Genomic DNA, 23,883 nt, shown 5'->3' on the forward strand with positions numbered 1-23,883 from the left:
AAGCGAGTGACATAACCACTAGACCACGGAATCGCTCTAGCCGGTATCAAGTATATGCAGAAGTAAAGTCACATACATGTATATATTCATGTTCGGTATTCTCAAATGGTGTTTGATTTATTTAGCCATTATTAAACAGTTCTAATAGATGTAATAAGAACATAAAGTCCGCCGAGAACCTGTTTTATACGCAATAACTCTCCTCATGCCCCTGCGCTAAAAATAGCGACATGTAATACTATAAATACTAATAAAACAAACGGGGTGGGGCACTTTGAGAGGGGCGAGAGACGTCCTAGGGAGTTTTGGTATAAAATTACATTGCATAAGCTCAAAATCTTCTTGAAATATCGCCCGGAAATGATAGTGTTACACACAGACAGAATGTATAAATTTACGACCTTGAACTTTGACCTTTTCACCTCAAAATCAATAGGGGTCTTCATTAGGCCACAGGGAGTTGTTATGTAAAATTTCATTGCAATAGCTCAAATGGTTCTAGAGATATCGTGTGGAAACGAAAGTGTTTTAACAGACAGAATTTGCTTATTTATGACCTTGACCTTTGACCTTTTGACCTCAAAATCAATAGGGGTCTTCTTTAGTCCATAGGGAGTTGCTATGCTAAATTTCATTGCAAAAGCTCAAAAGGTTCTCGAGATATCGTGTGGAAACGAAAGCGTTACAGATAGAAAGAAAGACGGACGGACGGACAAACCCAAATTAATATCCCCCACTTTTCAAGCGGGGGACAAAAAAGGTGTAATTCGATAAGTTCATCGGACGTCTTTATAATCGAATTTTGAATCTACTGTAGTATAAAACGTCTGATTTTTTTATTTATAAGAATTAATACTTTTATGAGGAAAACAAAACGAATAAATACACATTTAAAGTACTTGACACAACATCCTCATCTGACAAGTATCCACTTACTTACGTTCATAATTGCGTTTCCTCTTTTATTTTAAATTAGCACTATCTTGAACTTATATGTATTCTGACCATTCATTACATTTTATCACAAGTATTATTCTAAGTTTTTTTTCTAATTATGATTACTGCAAGAAAAACATTTGGACATATCCAATCATTTCTTATAATGTTCTTTTTTTCTTTTTAAGTTGTAAGGCAATGAAATCTTCCAAACTTTAAAGATTTTATTAGTAAAATATTAGATAAAATAGTGCGAGTGTTGATATAATGAAACAACTCAAAATTATTAATTATAAAATAAAGAAGTAAAAAATAACAAATTATTTTTTGCATGAATGACAAAACAGTTTCCTTTTCATAGTTTTTACTAACTTTTCTTTTGTCCAGTAACTAACTCGAACCTGTCTTTAGTGTTTACCCTTCTTCTGTATGCGGACCATTGGAACCAATGTATGGACAGTTTTTTAAGGAAGAAAACGTCTTCCCTTGACAATGTTCCTTGAAGCAAAATAAAAATCATGCATGATCAAATTGTATGCACTTCTACAAATCATTCTCTAGAGTTACTGGCATGTAAACATCGTCAATATTCAATTGTTTCGAATTGCCTTTGCGAGATTGGACTTGAGCATAAGTGTTTTCTGCGTCATTGTGTATTGCCCTTTCAGCTGTACTATACTTGTTTTCACTAACGCTTTCAATTTCCTCCTTCTCATTTAGATGATTGTAGAGGCATGGGTCTTGATCATTGTCATGATTTCGATCGTTTTCTTCGTGAATATCCTCAATGCTAGCAGCACTCTTTTTATAACATTTTGTCTTGCGTCTCTGCAATGTATGATTTAACTCATGTTTCTTAAAAACCGACCGTCATAGTGCAGTATACTATGAAATAATAAGTAATCAAGAAAATCTCACCATTTCGCTGCCATCATTTGTCTTTCTGTACAAAGTAACGCCCTCTGTTTTGGAAGATCGCCGTTCGAAGCTTTTGTTAGTAAAAATCACATTTATTTCTTATCATTTCTAATCACCCAAAACATCAATCTTAATTCAATAATTTTTGTGAAAAGTAAAAGAAGAAAATTTGATTTGTAAACAATGAAAAATGTCCCTTTTTTAAGACTTGAATGAAATTTTTAAGTGGCTCATCATATCTATGTGTGCTTTTTTTTATTTATTGCACATTAAAGTTCCAGATTGAAATATATATTAAAAAGATAAAGTAAGCAATAGAATGTGTTTGTGAAATACTGATGCCCCGTATGACAGCTTATTGAAGACTTATGTTTCTCCCTTACAAGTTAAACCCCAAGGTCAAGATCAAAAGTTCAGAATTATTGCTATGAAAGGAAGGTCTTGTCATATCAATAGCACTTGTGAAATATGGAAGACCTAGTATAAACGGTTAAAACGTTATGGTCCAGAGATTTAGTTTTGTAAAAGTAGATCAAATTTTAATGACAAGGTTAAAAGGCCAAATATTTTTATAGCTCTTGAAAGGTCTTGTCACAGTAAATGTACAAATGAAGTATAAAAGTCCTAGCACCAACTATTCACAGGAATGACAAAGGTTAAAATTCAGAATTTGTTTATGAAAAGTGGGTGAAACTCAACAAAGACAAGGTCAGGATATGCAAATTGGTAGTACCCCAAAAATGTCTTGTCACAAGAAATGCACCTGTGAAATATGAAGGCAATAACCCCATCCAATCAAAAATTACGACCAAAGTTACTGTTTTTGCGGAAAAACTGAGAAACAGACAGACGGACGAACAGGACTAAAACTATATACGCCCGTAATCGAATATGTAGGCATAAAAGACAACACTTACAAATTTTGAGGATTCTCAACAGATCGCGCTCTACTACTGTAGACAGCAAAGATAAGTGTTGGTACAGAAGCGCCAAATATTAAACTGATGATGTTAGACCAGACTGCAAAAGCTGAAAATATATTTATTAGCTATAATTAGCTCAAAATATATAGGCATACATTAGAATCCTATGAATTCGTATCTAAACGGTTCATATTATCACAAACGAGACCCAGAAATGAGATTGCTTATCAAACCGGAGAATTCAAGACTTAAACAGAATTCTGCTCATAAGATTACTCAGTCTTATGTATAGAAGGTAATTCTTGTTTCTGGAAAGACAATATCTGATAAATATTTCACTTATTTATAACATGATATAAAGCAAATCAATATTTACAGAAATAGTTGGAGATAACGAACGGTGTTTGAACTCAAAAGTCCATTAAACATTACAAAGTAGCAGAGCAAACACAGAGCTCCGAAACATCAGAGACGGGATGAGGTGCCGTGGAGGGGTGAATATCCCGTGCCGACCGGTAACACCCGCCGTGTGCTCCTTGTCATGATCGAGAATTAAAAGTCCGTGGACAACTCAGTGTTTAAATACATCTAATGACCTATCAATGCGTATGGAAAACGTCATGCGCAAGAGAAAGAGTTCCGAGTAATCTAAAATCGTTTGAAATTACTGTATATGGGGAAAATAACTCGCGATGTTAATATTCGCTATATTCACGGTGTTACCAAATCCGTGAATTCAAGAAACAGTGAATAAATTTTCAATAATCTTCATGATTTATTTGGAAAATTGAGAATAGACTACGGTAGATTTATATAGGTGTTCGTGCAGTCCATGGTCATTTCAGTAATTGCGAGTAGTACTGCCATTCAATTAATTTTAAGTAATTTTAAGTATCACGCTTTACTTTAATTCAAATCGGCAGATAATAATTTGTGTTTGTTCAAAAGCTGTTTTAATAGCCAACGCTACATGTTTCATCAATCAAAACTTGTGGGCCATGGGTTTTGATTACCCGTGCGTAACTAATGTTACCATGTGTTACCATCATTGAAATAAATATCGAACTTACTGACGAAGGAAGTGTTGAAATATATTATTTCGTAGAACTGCATAAAAAGTTTTATTTCCGTCCAGTAGTTTTTCACTGCATTGTATTGAAGATCTCGGGTGCACATGCACTCATCGTAATAGCATATAGGAAAGTCATTTAACGTTTAGGGACTATTAATAACTGTGTTAATTAATTATTTATAAAATCTAACAATTTTATAATAACTTTCCCTGTTGTTCGTGAAATAAAGACATAACGCTGATTAATGTCGTTTATATGTAGCTATGGATTAAATGGAGACAAGGAAGCAACTTTTATTACATACCAATTCCGCGAATTCAAGAAACCGCGATCATGTCAGATAAGAGAAAAACGTGAAAATTACAACCCGTGAAATTAATCCCCTATACAGTATATATAATTTATAATCTAGATGTTTCACGTGCCATTACTTGTAATTAAACTTGAATTTAAACAAATTCATGTATAAAAATTAAGATGTTAAATGACAACCAAAAGGTTACATGTATCTGTTGAATTTAAATCTTTTTATGTTTGTAAAACTGCAAATGAAAGAGAGAGGAATATTTCAAATCAAACAGTTGTTTTACATTAAAAAATTACACCGAACTAAACACAAATAATTTAGCATAATATCAACAAGTTTCAAATTTTGACTGTGATATTTCCTAGTCTTATTAACATAAAAACATTGAGTCGACTTTTTTAGGAATGGAAAAAATATTGTAAATCATTAAAACAAATGGAAGTAATATCATTTTATATGTAAACTTGAATTGTTATGTGGACTGAATAAACAATTTCATACAAATTCGAATGTTTTAATCGAAATTCATAAAGATATGGAAGTATTACATTTATGGAAATAAATTTATGTGAAATTTAATGGATATGCATGGTGATATGCAAACAACGTCCATGGTTGTTGCATGCATATTTACAAGCTCTTCTCTGTTCATGAAAATAAAACAACCCGTTTTTCTCAGAATTTCTTAAACTTATAATAACGTCAACAAAATGTTAGATCAATGATTATAAATATTTGATTTTTTCTATACATAATAATGTGAGAGGATAAAGGGACGTTTTGAGAAAAATGGAGCAAAGAGCAGCGACAAAATTCTGCATAGATATCGCAAAAACACTAACAGAAACCCATAAATTCTGTAAACAGTCGTGAAAACATTGGAAAGGAAGCCATATTTTAGTACTTAAATGGCATATAAGATATTCTGACGGAAGGAACAGTTTATAGGGTGACATGCGTGAAGGAAGACCATCATTCCGAGATTGCATTGCTGTGAAAAATGAATTTCGTAACGTGACTTTTTCTGCCTTTCCGTAAATAAAGTCGTTTTTACGTGTACAAGGGTTTGATGTTTTGAAGGATCTTAGACAGAAGTGTAAAGTATTATTTTACGTTTGAGGTCTGAACAGTTTTTGCACAAATTTTTCAACCTAAGAAATGTGTTCTGATAAACGTTGACTATGTTTGGAAAATTAAATTTATTAAGCTTTTTACGGAGGGTAACGTTAAGGATTTTCGTTTTAGTCTGCGGGGATGATTATGTGTCTTTTTTGTATCTGATAAAATATAACTATATGTGCTTTGTTTTTGTTTGAACCTTTTTATTAATAAAAAGAGACATGGATTTAATAAAAACAATACTTTCTTATACTTTATCAAATGAATGTTTTTAAGTAATTTTCAATGTAGTCCACGAAATTTCTATGAACGGAAAACCCTCGGAGATAGCAATCTTGAATAAAAATTCAAACTTTCAACAGTATATAAGATACAATATTTATATTTACTCTACCTTTGGTGTCAAAGAATGTCTCTTCCATGTTTGGAGTTGAATGCTCAGGCAATTCTTTAGCAAAATAATAATAAGTATAATAATAAAACCAAAAGATATCACAAAACAAAATAATTTAAAATAATTTCTCAATAGATACCTATTTTCCTTTTGCTGCATAGAATAATTATCATTAGTTATCCAGGTTCAATCATGGGTGTACGGGGATTTACCCTGGGTTTAATCCATACACGCTGAGGCCAAATTTACGCCGGGTTTATTCCATACACTCGAGGGCCAAAGGCCGAAGGGTGTATGGAATACAACCCTGGGTAAATCACCGTACATCCTTGTTTGAATCTGAATAACGAATTCATTTCCTATGTATCCATAAAAGTTCTTTGAAAACGTCTAATCAACTATGTATCTACCGTTAAGATAATTCCATTCTACAATGCATCGTAACGTCATGATATTTGGTTTTTATCATAGAGAATGTACATGTATGCATTGTGACGTCACATTTTATTTACCCCCGGGTCAAGTCGTGTGCACGGAAATTTACACCAGACTCTTAACCAATCAAAGCTCCTGTTACAACTACATAGGAAATAAACGTAAATAATTTTTTTGCCTGACGTCACGGCGTCAGGCTGTATAAGGATTGATATTTGCAAGATCCGAAACTAATAGATGATACCTCGAGAGCTAGATTTTGTGCAAGCTGATTTACATTGGAATTCTTTACCTGCATTTTATAAGAAACAGTTTTCAGAAAGAAGAATGATATTACTGATGCAAAATATTGTAATTTTTACTTTCATTAATTTTTTTTGCATAGAACAATTATTCTGTGTGATTCACCGTTTCAACATGTCCGTGTATCCTTTTTTTCTGCATCTCTATACTACTGGATCATTCCATATATATTGTACGAAAGGGGTGAATCACTCTTTTCGCGCCAAATGTGTACAGTAAGCTTCCTTGGATTGCTCTATTGTGTGAATGGGTGAGCTAACGTACGTCTATGGAATAAAATTAAGTTTGTCCTTTTAACCTCCTTCTAATACTTCAGAATTTCTATTTACAAATTTTATCTCATTATTTTAAGTAACATATCGCATATATCAGTATATGGACATGCAACACTAGAGAAATGATTTTTTTTCTAACTTGCTTCCCGATCCCGCGGTTTGTTTACTATATAAATGGACTAGTCCAATAATGACCAACGCAGTGCAACAAGTCATGGTACATTTGTATCCCCGTTTCAGATGCACACAATAGATAAGAAACCAGTACAAAATCTTGGATTTTTCTTTCCACAAAGGCCTAAATATTGAATTTTCTTATTTCATTCTCAATATATGATAGTGGAACTACCCCCTCCCCCCTTCCTTTTTAAGAACAAAAACTATTAACACACATTTCTACTGTTTACTTCAGTGGGATAAATACACTCCGACAAAATGTGTACTTTAAGGACAGATGATACAAACAAAAAACGGATGCCTGGATTGGTATATATTTTTTGGCCTAGTTTCATTGCAAATGATGCAAATAATAAATTTCTAGAATATAAAGAAATTTTAAACCTCTGTGATGTTCAAAAGTCTGCCCTTCTGAAACCATCCTCATTAATCTATACGAATATCTTTCACTTTAAATTCCATTTTTGTACAAAATTTGAATAAAAAATTAAAAACTACGCGGTGAAAGCTATTCATTTTATTCATTAAAACATGGCCCAAGTTGTTATTTTTAAATTCTATGACAAAAGTTTGTTTGTATCATCTATCCTTAAATTATATCCACCCTTTAAAATGTTTACAATGCATGACTTCATAACAGATATTACAGATATTATGTAACAGGTGTAATGTACCTTTCAATTTAGATCCAAGGGCAGATCACTCCACTTGCAGACCCCCCACTCCCCCAAACGAAATAACAATTCTTAACAGGTGTAATGTAGCTTTCAATTTAGATCCAAGGACAGATCACTCCACTTGCACCCCCCCCCGACTTACAAAAGGTTTTCAAAATGTAATGGACATATTTTAAACCCACAAAAGTATTGCTCAAAAGGTTTATCACTCCTCATGCAGATATTGATTGATTTAGTCAGGCAAGCTTTTTAAAAAGCTGTTACTTGTGTATATAAAATGTCACGTAATTCTCTCTGAGCATGGCATATAAGCAATTAGATGTTGATGTTCTTAGATTATTTTGTATATTTTAACGACCTTTGATCTCTTGACTGTAAGGAAGTACTTGATATATTCAAAATATATTTCAGTTGAACAAATAAAAGGAGAAAAATCATATCTTAAATTAATTTGATATTTACTTTTGCATAAATCTTATCATCCTTCTCAAAAGATATATATTAAAAGCTGTCTAAAGATCAGGACCACAACTAATTTCGTTTAACTCATTCAAAAAAATTAGGGTTGCGTGATTTATTTTCGCTATCACTTGTAAGATGTTCATGTCCACTTATCACTTGTTATTGAAGTAATGTCAAACAAGTCAGCATAAACATCTTACAATTCTGATGAAAATTATTGTGATGAAAATTATAATGCCACAATATGCAAAAAATATCAAGTACTTACCAATACATGATCCATTCCATTCGGTAAATCCAACACCGCAGCTGCAGAGGAAAGAGGATGAATTACCGACACATAAACTTGCATTTGGTGTACTTGTGCATTGCTGATGATACTGGCACGGGGCATTAAGGGCCTTATGTCCTTTTTGTATATAAAAAAATAAAATAGATGAAAAAGAAAGAGAAGTTCTACTACACTATCCATTTATTTTTTACAACAAAATATACTTTTATTTGTGTGATCTAATTAAATTAATAAATGGAATAATATGCAATATCAACGATTACATGAAAAGAGAAATTTAGTTTACTTTTATTTTTCAGATTTGTTTATTTTCTAAAGCATGCACCTTCAACGCAGTTAGCTTCAATTTGAATATATCCATTTTCACAAGAACAATTCCCTTCTTTACATGTTGCATTATATTGTTGACACTGCTTATCTAGGCTGCAAGATTCTCCAAGTTTTAAATTCCCTGTTTAAAAAAATGTCTACTTTTGAGGAATAGATTTTGAAAATTATGATTATCTTAGTATAATTTATCTGCACTATTTTTCAAAAATATGCACATCAAATGTAAAATAAAAGATCAACTATTCTTAAATTGACAATGCAGGACAATCATGTGCAATGAAAGTAAATGAGAGAGTAATGATGTTGGATTTGAAAAAAATCGTTTTCCACACAAACGCCCACCAACACATATCAATAACCGATTTATTTAAAATGAATCCAGACCACTGCATACATGAGTTGATAAACAGATAATATCGAAAATTTTATAGTTTTCATCAGGCATACGTGTGCATGAAATATAGTAATATTATGGGTTCAGGTGCTTTGTAATTATTCCATGTAAATAACATACCAATACATGATCGGTTCCTCTCTACAAAACCTTTGCTGCAGCTACACTGGAGATGTGAAGAATTTCCCAGGCATAAACCAGCATTGTGTGTCCCTGTGCATTGCTCATGATACTGACATTGCGAACCAATAGTTTTATTTTCTACATTGGTAGAGGAGAAAACTTAAATTATACAAAGATTTTAATTATTTTCCTAAGACGTTTTTTTTTGAAAAAAAAATCAAGTACGCAAATGAAAGTTTCCTTTTTATAGTAGTAAACCAATTCTTTATTTAAAAAAAGAGGTAGTAAAATTCAATCGCTTTGAGGAAAATATTATCTTCTAGGAAGCACTGCATTTTTTCTCCATTTTTCCTTCCAGAAAAGCATGGATACTCATTTCGCTCCCACTTTCTTCTGTCGATATTTCAAATTTAGATTGCAACTGCGAAGATTTCGAGCATTATTGAACAACTACATGTATATAAACAGATGAATTTTAATGCCAGGTGCATAATCACGAAATGGTTTCGTGAAGATATATTATCTACATGTACAAATGTCTTAGCTAAAATAAGTCTAAATCTGTTAATGTATCTACAGTGTTGACCAGTTATATTTAATTATGAGTTCTTTTAGTTTGATCTGGTAAGTTTAACAATTTTATCTATTCAAAGGTGATCCCCATTTTTTTTTTTAAAAATCCATTTGATAAAAATATTACGCACAAAGTTCAAAAATGCGCATATTAAACTATAATCCCGATGAATGAAAGTATTATAAAAATTTTATAAATACAACCTACCTTTAAAAAAAATTCCAACTTATTTTTTATACGAACAAATGAATAAGAAATAATAACCCACCTGAATGAAATGTATTATAAAAATCAATACAATATACTTATCAATTTAATAATATAAAGATGGGAAAATCTGTGGTTATATAAAAATAAAGGTCAGTTTACCACTTCGAATCTTCATTAAAAAAAATATTTCCAACTTTTTAAACATTATTATAAAAAAATTGGAGGGAATGACAAACTTTTCCTTAAATGATGATTGAAACTGCAAAACTGGTTTTGTTTTTTTAAACAATTCTTAAAATCAAAACGGGAGCAACACTATTAAGCATCATCATTTTTCTTGACTCTTATCTAACTACTAGTATTCATATTTAATCGATTTACAATCATACGAAAGATGTTATAACTTTGCTTACCTTCCACACATTTTTTTTCAATTTGTAGATACCCTGTTTTACAAGAACATACACTGTTTTTACATTCTGCATTTGATTGTCTGCACTGACGACGGATGCTGCAGTTTTCCCGAAGTGTTAAATTTTCTATGGATGCAGAGATTCGAAAATACAATTGAGTAGTTTATCTTGAATACTTTAACGAATTGGCTCCTGATATTTAACCTCTTGAAGTTTTCTTTGTCAAGTATACTTTTACTTTCTATACACATAGGTTATTCAAAAATAAAATCAAAATATGGGGGTCAATGCGATTCTTTTGGCGCTACAGTACATTGAATATTACCCTACTGCACTGAGATATGTGTCTTATTTTAAAATTACCTCTTAAAAATTTTTCCGTCCAACATTTTCATTCAAATAAAGCATGAAACAAAATAAATTGTGTCGTCTATTTTAAAAAGACACTTGAAAATTGTGACTAAAAAAGGTTTCAAATTATGATTTGACCTTTCTGCGCTCACAAAATTTGATTTTTCTGGCATTGAAAATTTAATAAGCAAGAAAATTACTTTAAAGGCTTAAAATTTGCAGATTTTAAGCAGATGGGTCAAAGTTATCTTAAATATTTAGAAAAGAACATCAAAAAGGGGAGTCTGATGAAAATTTTAGAAATTACTAAAAATGTGTAAATTTTATGTTAAAATTGGTTCAATTTTTTCCTGGACGTTCAGAATATATTTACTATATTTGTCATAATTCGTCGAAAGAATTCATAAGAAATAATTTAATAGATATTTCAGAACAAGAATAACACATTTCATAGCTTTGTCTGCAACCGGCAGAAATCTAAAATTAACAGTACTGTATAAGTACGTAGTTCAAAAGATAAAATTTATAATTTTCTTCTAAAAAAAACCTTCCGCCAACCTTCCACAGTGTTTGCAATGGATATACTTTAATTTGCTTGTAGAATCTAAATTCAATGTCAAAACTTAAAATGATGCAGAGTTTTAAAATAAAAAGTCCAGGCCAAAATCGACTCAAAAGCGCAGGATCAAACGTCCTTATGTACCTTAACGAGATTTGCTCCAGAGCTTTTGATAAAATTTCTATCCCTACGTATATTTCAAACGTTCTGCATAAAGTTTTATTTCTTACAATAAATTTCGATTTTACGTTGCCAATTTAACTATAATCAGATTTAGAAAATAATCATATTTTTATCTTTCGAAGTATTTAAAGTATGTTAATTTTGGATTCCTATTTTTACATGCAGCCTGTCCACAGAGTTATTTTGTACAGTAGATTATTTTATACATGTACTAAATTATCTATTAAATAAGCTGTCATGATTTCTCTTATCATATTTGATAACTATAAAGCAACAGCAAATATATTGTAAAAAATGATGAAAAAATGGCCATAATTTAAGCTTAAAACTATTGTAGTAATATCTGAAAATTAACATCACAGCCCCCCAGTTTTACTTTTCTTTTCTGAATATATGCGGCAGTTTTAACTATTCTCCTTAAGTTTATTAAAATGCCATTATTTTAAATAATTTTTTCCGCTTGTTAAATTTTAATGCCAGAAAAATTAAAATGTTTGAGTGCAAAAAGGTAAAATAATTTGAACATGCGGAGTAACTTGAAAACTTCGTCGTAGTCAAAAATTTTATGTCTATGTGTCTATTTAAGATGAAATAAGACTGTTTGTTAACATAATTTATTTGCACAAAAATATTGGAGGAAAATTTAAATAATGATTTATGTGAAATACGTATTTACAGTACAAAAAGGTCAAGTTAAAATGTCCTGTAACGCCAAAAGAAGCGCATTGACCCCTATTTTTTTGTTTTTATTTTTAAAAATAAAGCTATGTGTAAAAATTCTTAAAATATACTTGATAAAAAATCCTCATTACTTTTGATGGCGGAATCCAACCTCCTTAAATAATCGGATGAATAAATAAATATTTTTGTATGCCTGCAATGCATGCTCTTGATAAATGTATAGAGCATTTATTTGAAAATATGTTATACATACATGTACATGATATGCATGTATAAATGCTAAATATTATTGATAACTGAGCTTTGAATTAGTTTCTTAAAAAAGGTAATTTTTATGGAAATGTTATAACGTTTAAAAAAACCCACAACCAAAAAGGTGGGAAATCGGAGAACAATGCACATAGTAAAGGAGTGATAAACAAAATTCAATTAGAATTACAATTAAAAGAACTCTTTAAAAGTTATTTAAAATGGAAGAAAAGTGACCAAAAGTTTAAAACATAGTTGTTTTAATACCTTTAATACATTTTCGATTTTCTTCCTGGTAGCCTTCTTGACATGTACATTTCCCATTAAATCTGTTGCTACAAACAGTATTGCTGAAACAATTTTCGCTTGATAGACACATGTCGCCAAGGGAACCTATAACATCATTTTTGATTATCCTAATGTACAAAAAAATGCCTACATGCAAAAACAAAATTTTAAAGTATTTTCTCTCATGAATAACGGGAAAAACATTTATTTTTGCTTTTTTGAAATTTTTGAAGAGATAGGAATGTCTCATTTGTTAAAAAAAGATTAAGATACTTAAAATAACGTATTATACCTTGACGAATTTCTTTGATATTTAAATAGACCAATACTGCAGAATAAGCGTTTTTGAGAGTATCTGTATTATGAAATACAGTTTTAAAAGCCATTTACTGTTATTGTAGATATCACAGTTCAAAGTGAAGACTTTTTCATCATCATTTTGGCGGCATTTCTTCATTTTTTTACTTATAGATGAGACAGTCTCCTTAGCTTTTAAATGAAAGATCATCCTCCATGCATGATAGTTATCATGTCGTTGCCCCTCAAAAACAACAAATAATCTGCACTGGTGACCTAATTCCATTGAAAAACCATTAGATACAAATTATATGTATGCAGTTAACAATTAAGAGTTGCTTCAAAAAATGACAAAAACAGACATCAAATCTCGCCGTTTTTTTTTTTTTTTTTTACAAGCACGATATAAAATATTCGCGGAAAAATGGCGGAAGTAAAAAGTTCACGCTTCGCGTTTTTTTTTTTCAAATTGTCTTAAATCACTATGCGATCACTTCTTTGTATTTTGACATCATCCCCGAAACAGCGTAAGGTCAAAGTTTACCATGATGTTATGTTTTACGTCTGATAAAATTAAATTGTCGAATATTAAATACTGTAAACAAGATGGGTAGAAAATCAAATGAACTGCCACTACAGATAAAACAGCTGATAGTAGAGTTGAAAAAAAAAACAGACATAAAGTCAGTGAGATCTCAGGAATAGCGAAAAATTCTCGAATCTACATGTACATTAATTTTCAAAGAGTTTCATCAGCGAAGAAGTGTGCAAAGTGCTCCTCGTTCGGGACGTCCCAGGAAAGTGTCAAAGCGTAGACAATCAAGTTTACTTTGTTTGGTTAGGAAGAACCGGGGAAGCGTTTTTAAGGACATTACAACTGATTTTAATGATGGAAATTATTGTGAACCTATTAGTGAACTGACAGTCAAGCGGATTTTACATAATAACAAAATTTACAGAAGAGTGATATGAAAACGTATGGTTGTTAAAGAAGGATGTGAATATAACGAACAATATTCAATCTCAAAGTCCTTAAAACAATACAAAATAGGAGCAGAGCAAACAAGGACCTCCGAAACATCAGAGGTGAGATCAGGTGCCATGGAGGATTGAGCATCTCCTGCCGACCGATCAGACACGCAGTGTGCTCCTTGTCATGATCAGGAAATAACGGAAAAATCCGTCGTCAATTCAGTGTATAAATAATGGTCTAACAATTGGTATGAAAAACGTCAGTCAGCATTTGACTCAATGATAAATTGTATTTGCTGACAAAGTCATTGTATCGACCATAGAACTTACGAAATGATGACTTTAAACGAGACTGCTGATATTTTTGTTACTTCAACTTGCTTGTCAAGAATTTACCTCGTTTTAGAAATTGTTCATACGTAGAGCATGCTCTTGCGTAACGAATTAACTGAGATTAAAGTAATAAATAAAAAAAAAGATTAGCATGGTGTTTACTCAAACGACGATGGACTGTTGAACAAAACTGGAAACCTATCATATTAAGTGATGAATGTCAGGTGGTTATAGGGCAAAATTATCGTGTGTATGTCTGGAGATTGGCCCAGGAATCATACCGTCCGGAGTGCATTTATGCGATTTCAAAACAAAAAGGGTTGATATTTGAATGCATCAGCTGGTATGGTCCAGGAACTTTATGCAAGGGACAAGGTAACATTAATGCCGAGAAATATATAAATATCCTTGACAATCACCTGTGGCCTGTTATTGCCCGACATTTCCCTGTAAATAACTACGTTTTTCAAGACGAGAATGCGCCGGTACGTAGAGCTCGTGTTGTAGAGGAATATAAACGTGCAAATAATATTCGGGGTATGGTGTGGCCAGCCCAGAGTCCGGACATTAAAATCATTGAAAACTGTTGGCATAAAATTGAAAGACAGATCCAATATCATGCCGGAGATATCACGACCCCTGATCAGATGTTCGATGTTATTTTACACACTTGGCAGAATTTCACCATGGAATAATATCATGTTCAATATCTCTATAAATCCGTCCCAAAACGCATCATGGCATGTATACGATTCAAAGGACATTTAACAAAGTACTAAAGGTAAGCGTTTGTTTTGTTGTTGTTGCATTTGGGTGACTTTTATGTTGCAAGCGCGATAACGCTAAAATCACGTCCGCCATTTTTCCTGGAATACTTTTGGCTCGATCGGTGTTGGATTAAATCTGATTGATCTGTGTTACTTCAATCGAACATGTTTCCTATTGCAACAGATCGTTAAAGTTGTAAGTTTTATTAATACGCTTTTTATAGAAAGGAATTTAGAGAGGTGCTTTTCAGAAATGCTATATTTTTACCTGTATTAGGAACCCTCTGATTATATCTTTTAAGTAGGTCTTCTAGATGACAAATATTTTCATCGATAAACCAAGTCACTTCTTTTTGAGTCAAATATCTGAGAGAGAAAAAAATGATTTCCACATAAACAGATTTCATACAGATTCCTAGACCTTTGTTTTTATACAGAAGTAGACTTTAGATGATTTCGTCAACCTGAAACATATGGAGATAACGAACAGTATCCAAGAACAAAAGTCCATAACATAATACAAAACAGGAACAGAGCAAATACGGACCTTCAAAACATCAGAGGTGGGATCAGGTACCATGGAGGGTTGAGCATCTCCTGCCGACCGGTCACACCCGCCATGTGCATGATGGGTAAAAAAGGAAAAAAAAGAATCCTCGTTTCAGTGTACAAATAATGGACTAACAATAAGTATGAAAAATGTCATTCAGCACTTGACTTAATAATAAATTGTATTTGCTGAAAAGGTCATTGTATCGACCATAGAACTTAAGAAATGATGACTTTAAACGAGACTGCTAATATTTTTGTTTGTCACCTTTTTTGTCAATAATTTACTTCGTTTTAAAAATTGTTCATACTTAGAGCATGCCCTTACGTATCGAATCATCTGAGATACATAATAAACAAATTCATGAAACAAACATGAACAAAGATAATAGAGCGATTGGCCGAAATGGCGGGGCGACAGAAGACGCTTACTCCCCCTCCACACCCAACCCATTCCCTGGAACATTCATAGACCGAATTTTATGCCTTTCTGGGAACGGTCTTGTTCATCTCGTGATTGGGAGGTCTGAATTAGATTCTTGTTGCTCTGAGTCGCGTCCAACATTTGACGTAAACATCATTCGCCCTCCAATCGACGCACTTTAAACGTGAAAGTCACAGGTATTTGAGATGAAACTTGAAAACCTTTTTCCAGTGTCTTGGAAGGGGTTGTTACGATAAAGAATCGTCACTGCTCTTTGATATTTGAATGCTGAGTATACAATTGGCACGTAGTTCTAAATTTGAAGCTGCTCCACCACAATTGGTTACGTCTATTTTAGGGTGAAGATTCACGAATGGGACGTAAAATAACAATTAATCAACCAATAACAGATTTTGTATTTGTGTAAATTTTATCTGCTTATTAGATTGATTACACTTGTTTTCATAACTTAATATATCATCATATATTTAATGGACTTTTGATCTTGAATACTGTTCGTTATTTCCATATCCCTAACTAGCATAAATATAATGATGAAATGAAGTGAATACTCTCTCATGCAAGGATTATTTGTATATTAATAATGCAAACTTACCTATCAAAAATCGCACATTGCAGAGAGTTGATTAAGATTATCCATACGAAGACGACTTTCACATCTAGAAGAAATAATTACCTAGTATTTGTACATACAGCATATAAACTGCTTTATTTTTTTTGTTAATTTGTTTTCATGTAACTATATGCTATACTACGCAGCAAAAATCGGAAGGATGCTACTCATGTACTTTTTTCATTATTGGTCTGGTGTTGCTTTTCAATTTATTTTCTTTCTCCATTTAGTTTGTTTAATTTTTTTTTTGCTTGCCTCTTATCAATATATATATGAGTAAATGAACGATTTGAAAATAAATTTAGAAAGGACAAAAATATGAGCAAAGAAAAAAACATTTATTTTTTAATGTTACAAAACGTGTAGTATAGGTACTTGGGTTTTCGTTCCATTCTGTTTATTTTATATAATTGTTACATGATTTATATAAAACGTAGGTCTGATAGAACATCCAAAAATCTCTATAAATTATTTTGATGACATCGCCTCCGGATCGGAGATTTCAGCTACTTGGTTATTTATGAAGGATCAATTTGTCCTAGCTTTTTCTCAAAAAGCCATTGAACATAGTTTGTTATATGGAACGCCGTCACTGCCTTATAGCAGATCACAACAATTGCATTGCGTCAACCTTCCATTACATTATTTCAACTCTTTATGATATTTACTAACACTACTGTTGTATTGTGTGAACTTTCCTATACATTATGTCAACTCTATATGACATTTACTCACTCTACTATTACATTGTGTCAACCTTCGGTTTCTTTAAGTCAACTCCTTATGACATTTACTCACACTACTATTACATTGTGTCAACCTTCTATTACATTATGTGAACTCTTTATGACATTTACTCACACTACTATTACATTGCGTCAACTTTCCATTACATCATGTCAACTCTTTATGACATTTACTCACACTACTAATGCATTGTGTCAACCTTCCGTTTCGTTACGTCAACTCTTTATGACATTTACTCACACTACTATTACATTGTGTCAACCTTCTATTACATTATGTCAATTCTTTATGACATTTACTCATACTACTATTACATTGTGTCAACCTTCTATTACATTATGTCAACTCCATATGACATTTACTCACACTGCTATTCAGTTTTGTCAATCTACCATTACATTATGTCAACTCTTTATGACATTTACTCACACTACTATATGTTGCATTGTGTGAACTTTCCGTTACAAAATGTCAACTCTTACATGTATGACATTTACTCACACTACTATTGCATTGTGTCAACCTTCCATTATATTATGTCAACTCTTTATGACATTAACCCACACTTCTACCGCATTGTGTCAACCTTCCATTATATTATGTCAACTCTTTATGACATTAACCCACACTTCTACTGCATCGTGTCAACCTTCCTTTATATTATGTCAACACTTTATGACATTTACACATACTACAATTATATACTGAAAGGAAAAAGAAACGCAGGGTAGCATAATATTCGAAAAAATTTTGACCTCATGACCAAAAATTACGAAAATTGGTCAGATGAGAAGTTTAGTTACTATGCACCAAAATCAGTGTTCAGAATTGCTCAACCGTATAATGTATGACGTCATGTATGGAAAACGCTAAAAAGCCCAAAACACCTGCAATTTGATGACGATGAGTTTGTCAACAAATCTTGTTGCACCATTTGATGCACCTGAGGTATGCACATTGTTTTTCAAGATTTAGAGACGATATGAATTTCTTGCAATCTTGGTACAGTTTACGGAAGTTCAATGGGGTCTGATTTTCGAACTGCCTAATTAATGAAAAAGGCAATAACGTGTAACAAAGCAGTTTTTTTTTGTAAATCTTCCCCCATTAAACTTGTTACCCGTTGTCAGAGAGGGCCTGTAATGGTTTTCAATCAACCATGACGATGACGTAAACGCGAAACAGAGTCATGTTACAAGCGGGTTATTCGTCCTGCCATCTCTTAAATGGCAACCCTACTACCACAAAAACTGCCTTTTAAACAATAGACTATTATAATCATTACATTCACAAGAAAAAATGAAAGAAAACAATTCTGCAATTTGGTTTTTTGAACCGGTCAACTTACTGTTGTATTCCTTTCACTGGCGCGTGCGCGCGTCGCATGACTAATTTTTTAGCGTGGTACCCCATGCCCAATATAGCCAGGGTTTGAAAAATACTCACTCTGATGAATTCCATGCAAAGGAGCAATGACGCTCATGACAGATGTGCAGGCGAGACATTGAATATAATGAGAGTTTCGATTTTCACTTTTTTTTTTGGGGGGGGGGGGGGGCATCGTCATATGAACTTCAATAACTCATGAATTATTAGACAAATTCAAAAGGGATTTTGGTTATATCTTTTTAAAAGATGATTTTAAAAGTTAGATAAGAATGCTGAAAAAAATTGAAAGAAAAACAAATTTAATTCACCTCAAAATTTTACCCTGCGTTTCTTTTTCCTTTCAGTATATTTCGTAAACTTGAATTTCGTTATGTTTACTGTTCATGACATTTTATTAAACAACCAATTACATTGTGTCAACCTATCATTACATTATGTCAATTCTTTATGATATTAACTTACACTACTATTGAATCGTGTTAACCTTCCATTACTTTATGTCAATTCTTTATGACATTTACACATACTACCATTACATTTACATGAAGCTTACAGTACAAAATGTCACCACATTATGACATTTTAGTTAAAAGCTTTATACATTGTATAAAAATAAAGTTATATTATTTCAACTCATTATTACGTTAGGTTGATTACAAATTGCATTGCCCCAGTTTTTTTTTTTTATTAAATTGCGTCAACTATTTGTGACATTTAGTGAAAACATTTTTACATGATTTAAAGATATAGTCATATTTTGTTAACTCAGTATTGCGTTAGATTGATTGATAATTACATGTTATCAAAAGTTCATACATAGTGTAAATGGCTCTTTACATGTCGTCAAATCTCTATTTCATGAATTCGAAAAAGCCATTAGTTAGGTTATCATATCTTTAAGCATTGTTGATTTTATTTACATTATGTAAAAAAATCGTACCATTATTTCAACACCAATTTACATGATGTAAATATATTATAGCATATATGCTTTTTAATTACACAAACTTTCTCTATCTCTAAATATTTTGTTTAAATATATACTAGCAATTAAAAAGTAGTGCTGAGTTAATTAAAAGATCTGTCAATTGATATCATTGAAATAGACATGACCCCTAAAGAAATAGACTGTAGGGGCCGGACCGTTTTCATTATCTCAAAGTACTGAAAATTTGTAATACGTCAAAGAGGCAAAGTTATTCAAATTGACAAGTAGTCAGTTGTTTAAATCGTCAAAAACGTCCAATGACGTCATTTTCCGACCGAACATGATGTAGTCATAATTGCTTTTTTTTCACAGACATTGTTATAAAAATTGAATTGTAAATGTCACAGAGGACGTCCGACAGTATTTTCTAATGCCAACATTACTTTTGACAACTTGGTAAACCCAGAATAGCCAGACATAATACCGCATATTTGAGTTCATCTCACAATATGCGCCGTTATCAAAGCTCTATCCTTTTATTATATGTCATCATTCACCTCCTTTTTGTGGAAAAAACTTATAAATGTGATAAGCCGGAATTTATTTATCCATCCATACAGTGTCGGTACTTAGTCACTAGGCTTACGGGGTTATCTCCCCTTTTCTATGCATCAATGAAAGTGAAAGGTGGGTAATGAAAGTATCCGATTTATGTTTTTGTATTATGAAATATTTTATAATAATTTCCAGTTTTTAAAGTTAAGTTTCAGTCAAAGAAGTAAAACAGATTATCTTATCAACATTGATATTGCCTGATGGCAAGTATTTTATTGGATTGAAACAAGATCGATTTGCCACCCGTCCATGCTTTAAACACTGGTACATGGTACAAAATTACAATGTGGTAATAATAACCAACTTCGTCAGCAGATTTTGAATGAATAAAAACTTACTTAGTGAAATAATATATAAACAAAATGAGATAATGTAAAAATAGGTATGAACTTCAACTTTATTCGGTCCATGTTATTCAAGGTCATTTGCCAATAAACATCCGTACACATGGTGGCCTATATTTAGTTACTTAGGTCCCTTAGCCAATCTTTAGGGGATTTAAAAATGAGAATATTCATAATTATAATTCTTACAGTATGAGGATGCTTTTGTAACTTTGGGTTTGGTGCATTTATCAGTTTATTTGAAATATTGAGTGATTTTAAAAAAAATAAATAAATGTTCAAGGGTTACCCTAGCTGTGCCATACCAGTCTACCTTTTGTCCTAAAACAGTGAATAAATAAAAAAAAATACAGATTGAGAAGTAATAAAAGTTTGACAAATCTTTAGAAATGTTATTTAGCTAGATTCACAAAGGGACAGAACTCTAATTAAAGTATATAAATTTCAATCAAGGCCATTCAACTTTAACAAGGGTCCAAAGAGAGGCATGAAAGATATGCAATTGCGACAAAGGCAGTAATCAATTGTGAAATAAAATAGTTTGAAGTAAAATATATAACAAGTTTTGGTGCTTTTGAATGTAACATTACAATAATGCATTTTATGATATGAATGAAACATCAAGTAAGATGTGTATTTGTTTATACATATTACAGTTGTACACATGCTATATGACAAAACTCAAGGTAAGTAAATATGAATGATGACTAAAAAAGTAAATAGATTTTGAGTCAAAAAATTCAGTTGGATGGAAGCATTACAATCAACAATTCAGGCTGTAAAATCTGGGAGGCATACCCGGCATAGGTAACATGCACCAGAGTTGAATTGTACATTGTCTGTCAAATCCACATAATAATAATATATTAGGACCAGCAGCATCCTCACCTATTCGGATATCACTTCTCTTAAGGTGCTTGATAGGGAGGACAACTTCAGATTCAACAAGAACAATAACAATGTGGGCATAGTAATTTAGGACCTCAATGGTTCATTAGTAACAGTTGATATCAATAGGATTCCCCGAATTTTATTTTAATTAACTACATGTAATATCTAGCAAGGCTAGCTACTCTAACAAGGCTTTGCTGGTAAATATATATCAAAGGGTTCAGATTAAGTAAGATGGGGCCAAGGGCATGTTTTGCATAAATTCTTTGTTGTCATTTTGGTCAATGGTGTAGTTAAAATTATACATAAAGGAAATAAAAGAAGGCCATGCTGTTCGTTCCTTGGAAGCCGTCTCCAGTGTACATGAGCATAATCATGAATTTCTCTAACAGCGCCTTTACCTTAATTGAGAAGGTTTGATGATAACACAATATAAACACATACATTTAAAGGGGCTGGGTGGTTGTGGCCATTTTTAGGCTATTTGGATCTCCTTTAGAAGAAGAGCTCAATAAAGATATAACTGATCAAATTTTAAAGCTAAAATTTATGAAATTTTTCTTTGCCAAATGATAGTTGACAGCTTAAGATATCATATCCCAAAATTTAAATTATATCTGGTGGTTAATAATTGTTGACCCCCTGGCCTCCTTAATGTCTTCTCACCCCTTAACAGCATAAAGGCCTTGTATCCTATAAAGTTGTGTTTAGTAAATGAAAAGATTTGTACCATCTTAAGTTAACATGAAAAATCAGGTAAACTTATTTTACTAATTTATTATATATAGATTATTTCACAAATGTTGATTATTTACACAGAGATTAATTTCAGCTTGGGCTTTTATTTCCTGACAATGTTCTAAAAACATGGGTCTAGTCACTTGTTTAATATTTATACAAGAAGAGAACTTTGGATATTGAAATACAATTCTACAAATAAAAGACTATAAGAAGAAGTTAAATAATAATAATTTATAGGCTAATTGAAGCACTGTGAAATAAATAAATTGTCAAGAGAATTAGGAAATTAACATAATTAACATTTATTCCTTTGAGTTATCTTTCTCATTGGGAAAAGTGAACCTTAAAATAGGAATTGCAACTCAAATTTCCTGAACTTTTACCAATTTTACTCGTTATTCAATTTGGCATTGGGAATGAGGGACAATTTACAGAGTTCTTCAGGTGCTACAGTCAATGCATATGCAGGCTCATTTGAACACAGCTCAAAGTGCTGGTACTTTCTATGTATTTTCCAAATACGGCATATGCTGTATGAATGGTCATGCAACAATAATAAATAAATCAATAAATAAATAAAACAGAAAGGGTTATAATGAGACTTATAAGGTTCAAATTGGGGCTTTTTGTCAGTGTTGGTTTCTGCTGTGTCTCTAAGTTGTTAAGATTTGCTATTTCACACAGATAAAAGTTGCTTTAGTTAAAATTCTATATTCTCAGTTTTTAAACTCGCAAAGAGTAAATTGTTCAGGTAACTAGTTTTCTTTATCACTAATAAGCACTAAAGGCGAGATTACCTAACTACCTAACAGCAGGGGTGGAGTGGGGGTGGGGGGTGGGGGGGTTAACCATTGTTCCACAGGATAGGTTACAATCCAAACCAATTCCTACAATATTTTCTTTTCAATAGTATGTGCTTACTGTTGGAAATTAAGACACATATGCATATCTAAGGGGGCATTTTCCCATTGAAAATATCAGTTCAAACCCAGTTGCCATTTGCATGTAAGATGAAAGGTGTTTATCCCTCATCTGAGCAGTTACATGTAGCATAATTATTTTATGTTACTTTACACATTTTTCTCATATGGGATTAAGATGCATTAGTCGGTGCATATATATGTACATGCAGTTTACATCCATGCATTAGCTAGTGGGTATAAATTCAGGTTAGCTAGGGGATACAAATCCAGATCCACATGTGTGTAGGAGTTACAAGATTCATAGTATTAAGATAAGATAAACTTCTCCAGCATTTTAGGGTATTAGATATAGGATAGGTTTCCACTGACTAAGCATATTAATTTTTTATGCTCTCTATCATATATCCATTTTCTACAGCCTTAAAAAGATTTTGAAGTCTATTATTTAAATAACCTATTCCATAACATATTTTTGCGGGGGGGGGGGAGCTTAAGGTGTGAAAAGATCATGCATTTTTGATAGAGCATCAGCTGGGAAGGGGTTTAGAATAAAGGATTTAGTCATATGTGCCTTCAATGTCTGCTGCAGTCCAACTACATTTACAAATGAGCAGTAAATACAAAGTCCTCCATTGTGTGTCTTGGTTTGAAAGGTACTTATTATATACAAGATTTAATCAATT

The 23,883-nt window shown here is 32.1% G+C and overlaps 1 protein-coding gene across 1 annotated transcript; it reads right to left on the reverse strand.

The window, feature by feature from the left end:
• Positions 1 to 1,175: 1,175 nt before the first annotated feature.
• Positions 1,176 to 13,103, reverse strand: LOC134272677 (matrilin-2-like). The gene is made up of 10 exons (XM_062754878.1): positions 13,037 to 13,103; positions 12,626 to 12,751; positions 10,336 to 10,461; positions 9,136 to 9,276; positions 8,617 to 8,742; positions 8,268 to 8,408; positions 5,671 to 5,724; positions 2,772 to 2,883; positions 1,855 to 1,924; positions 1,176 to 1,764 (listed from the first exon to the last, which is right to left on the reverse strand). The coding sequence occupies exons 1-10, from the start codon at positions 13,101 to 13,103 to the stop codon at positions 1,480 to 1,482; spliced, it is 1,248 nt and encodes a 415-aa protein (XP_062610862.1). The 3' UTR covers positions 1,176 to 1,479.
• Between the last annotated feature and the right edge of the window lie 10,780 nt (positions 13,104 to 23,883).

The sequence above is a fragment of the Saccostrea cucullata genome, unplaced genomic scaffold (assembly GCF_032062105.1).
Source record: "Saccostrea cucullata isolate Sc308-1 unplaced genomic scaffold, CSIRO_AGI_Scuc_v1 ctg1092, whole genome shotgun sequence".
NCBI classification, from domain to species: domain Eukaryota; kingdom Metazoa; phylum Mollusca; class Bivalvia; order Ostreida; family Ostreidae; genus Saccostrea; species Saccostrea cuccullata.

Bases quoted from the DNA above. Each gene is read 5' to 3' on its own strand.
- LOC134272677 (XM_062754878.1), bottom strand. From the start codon at position 13,103: ATGAAGAAATGCCGCCAAAATGATGATGAAAAAGTCTTCACTTTGAAC. The intron at 2,884-5,670 runs GTAGAGTAAATA...ATATATTTTCAG, and splicing joins GACATTCTTTGACACCAAAG to CTTTTGCAGTCTGGTCTAAC. The intron at 1,925-2,771 runs GTAAGTGTTGTC...TACTAACAAAAG, and splicing joins GTTGAGAATCCTCAAAATTT to CTTCGAACGGCGATCTTCCA.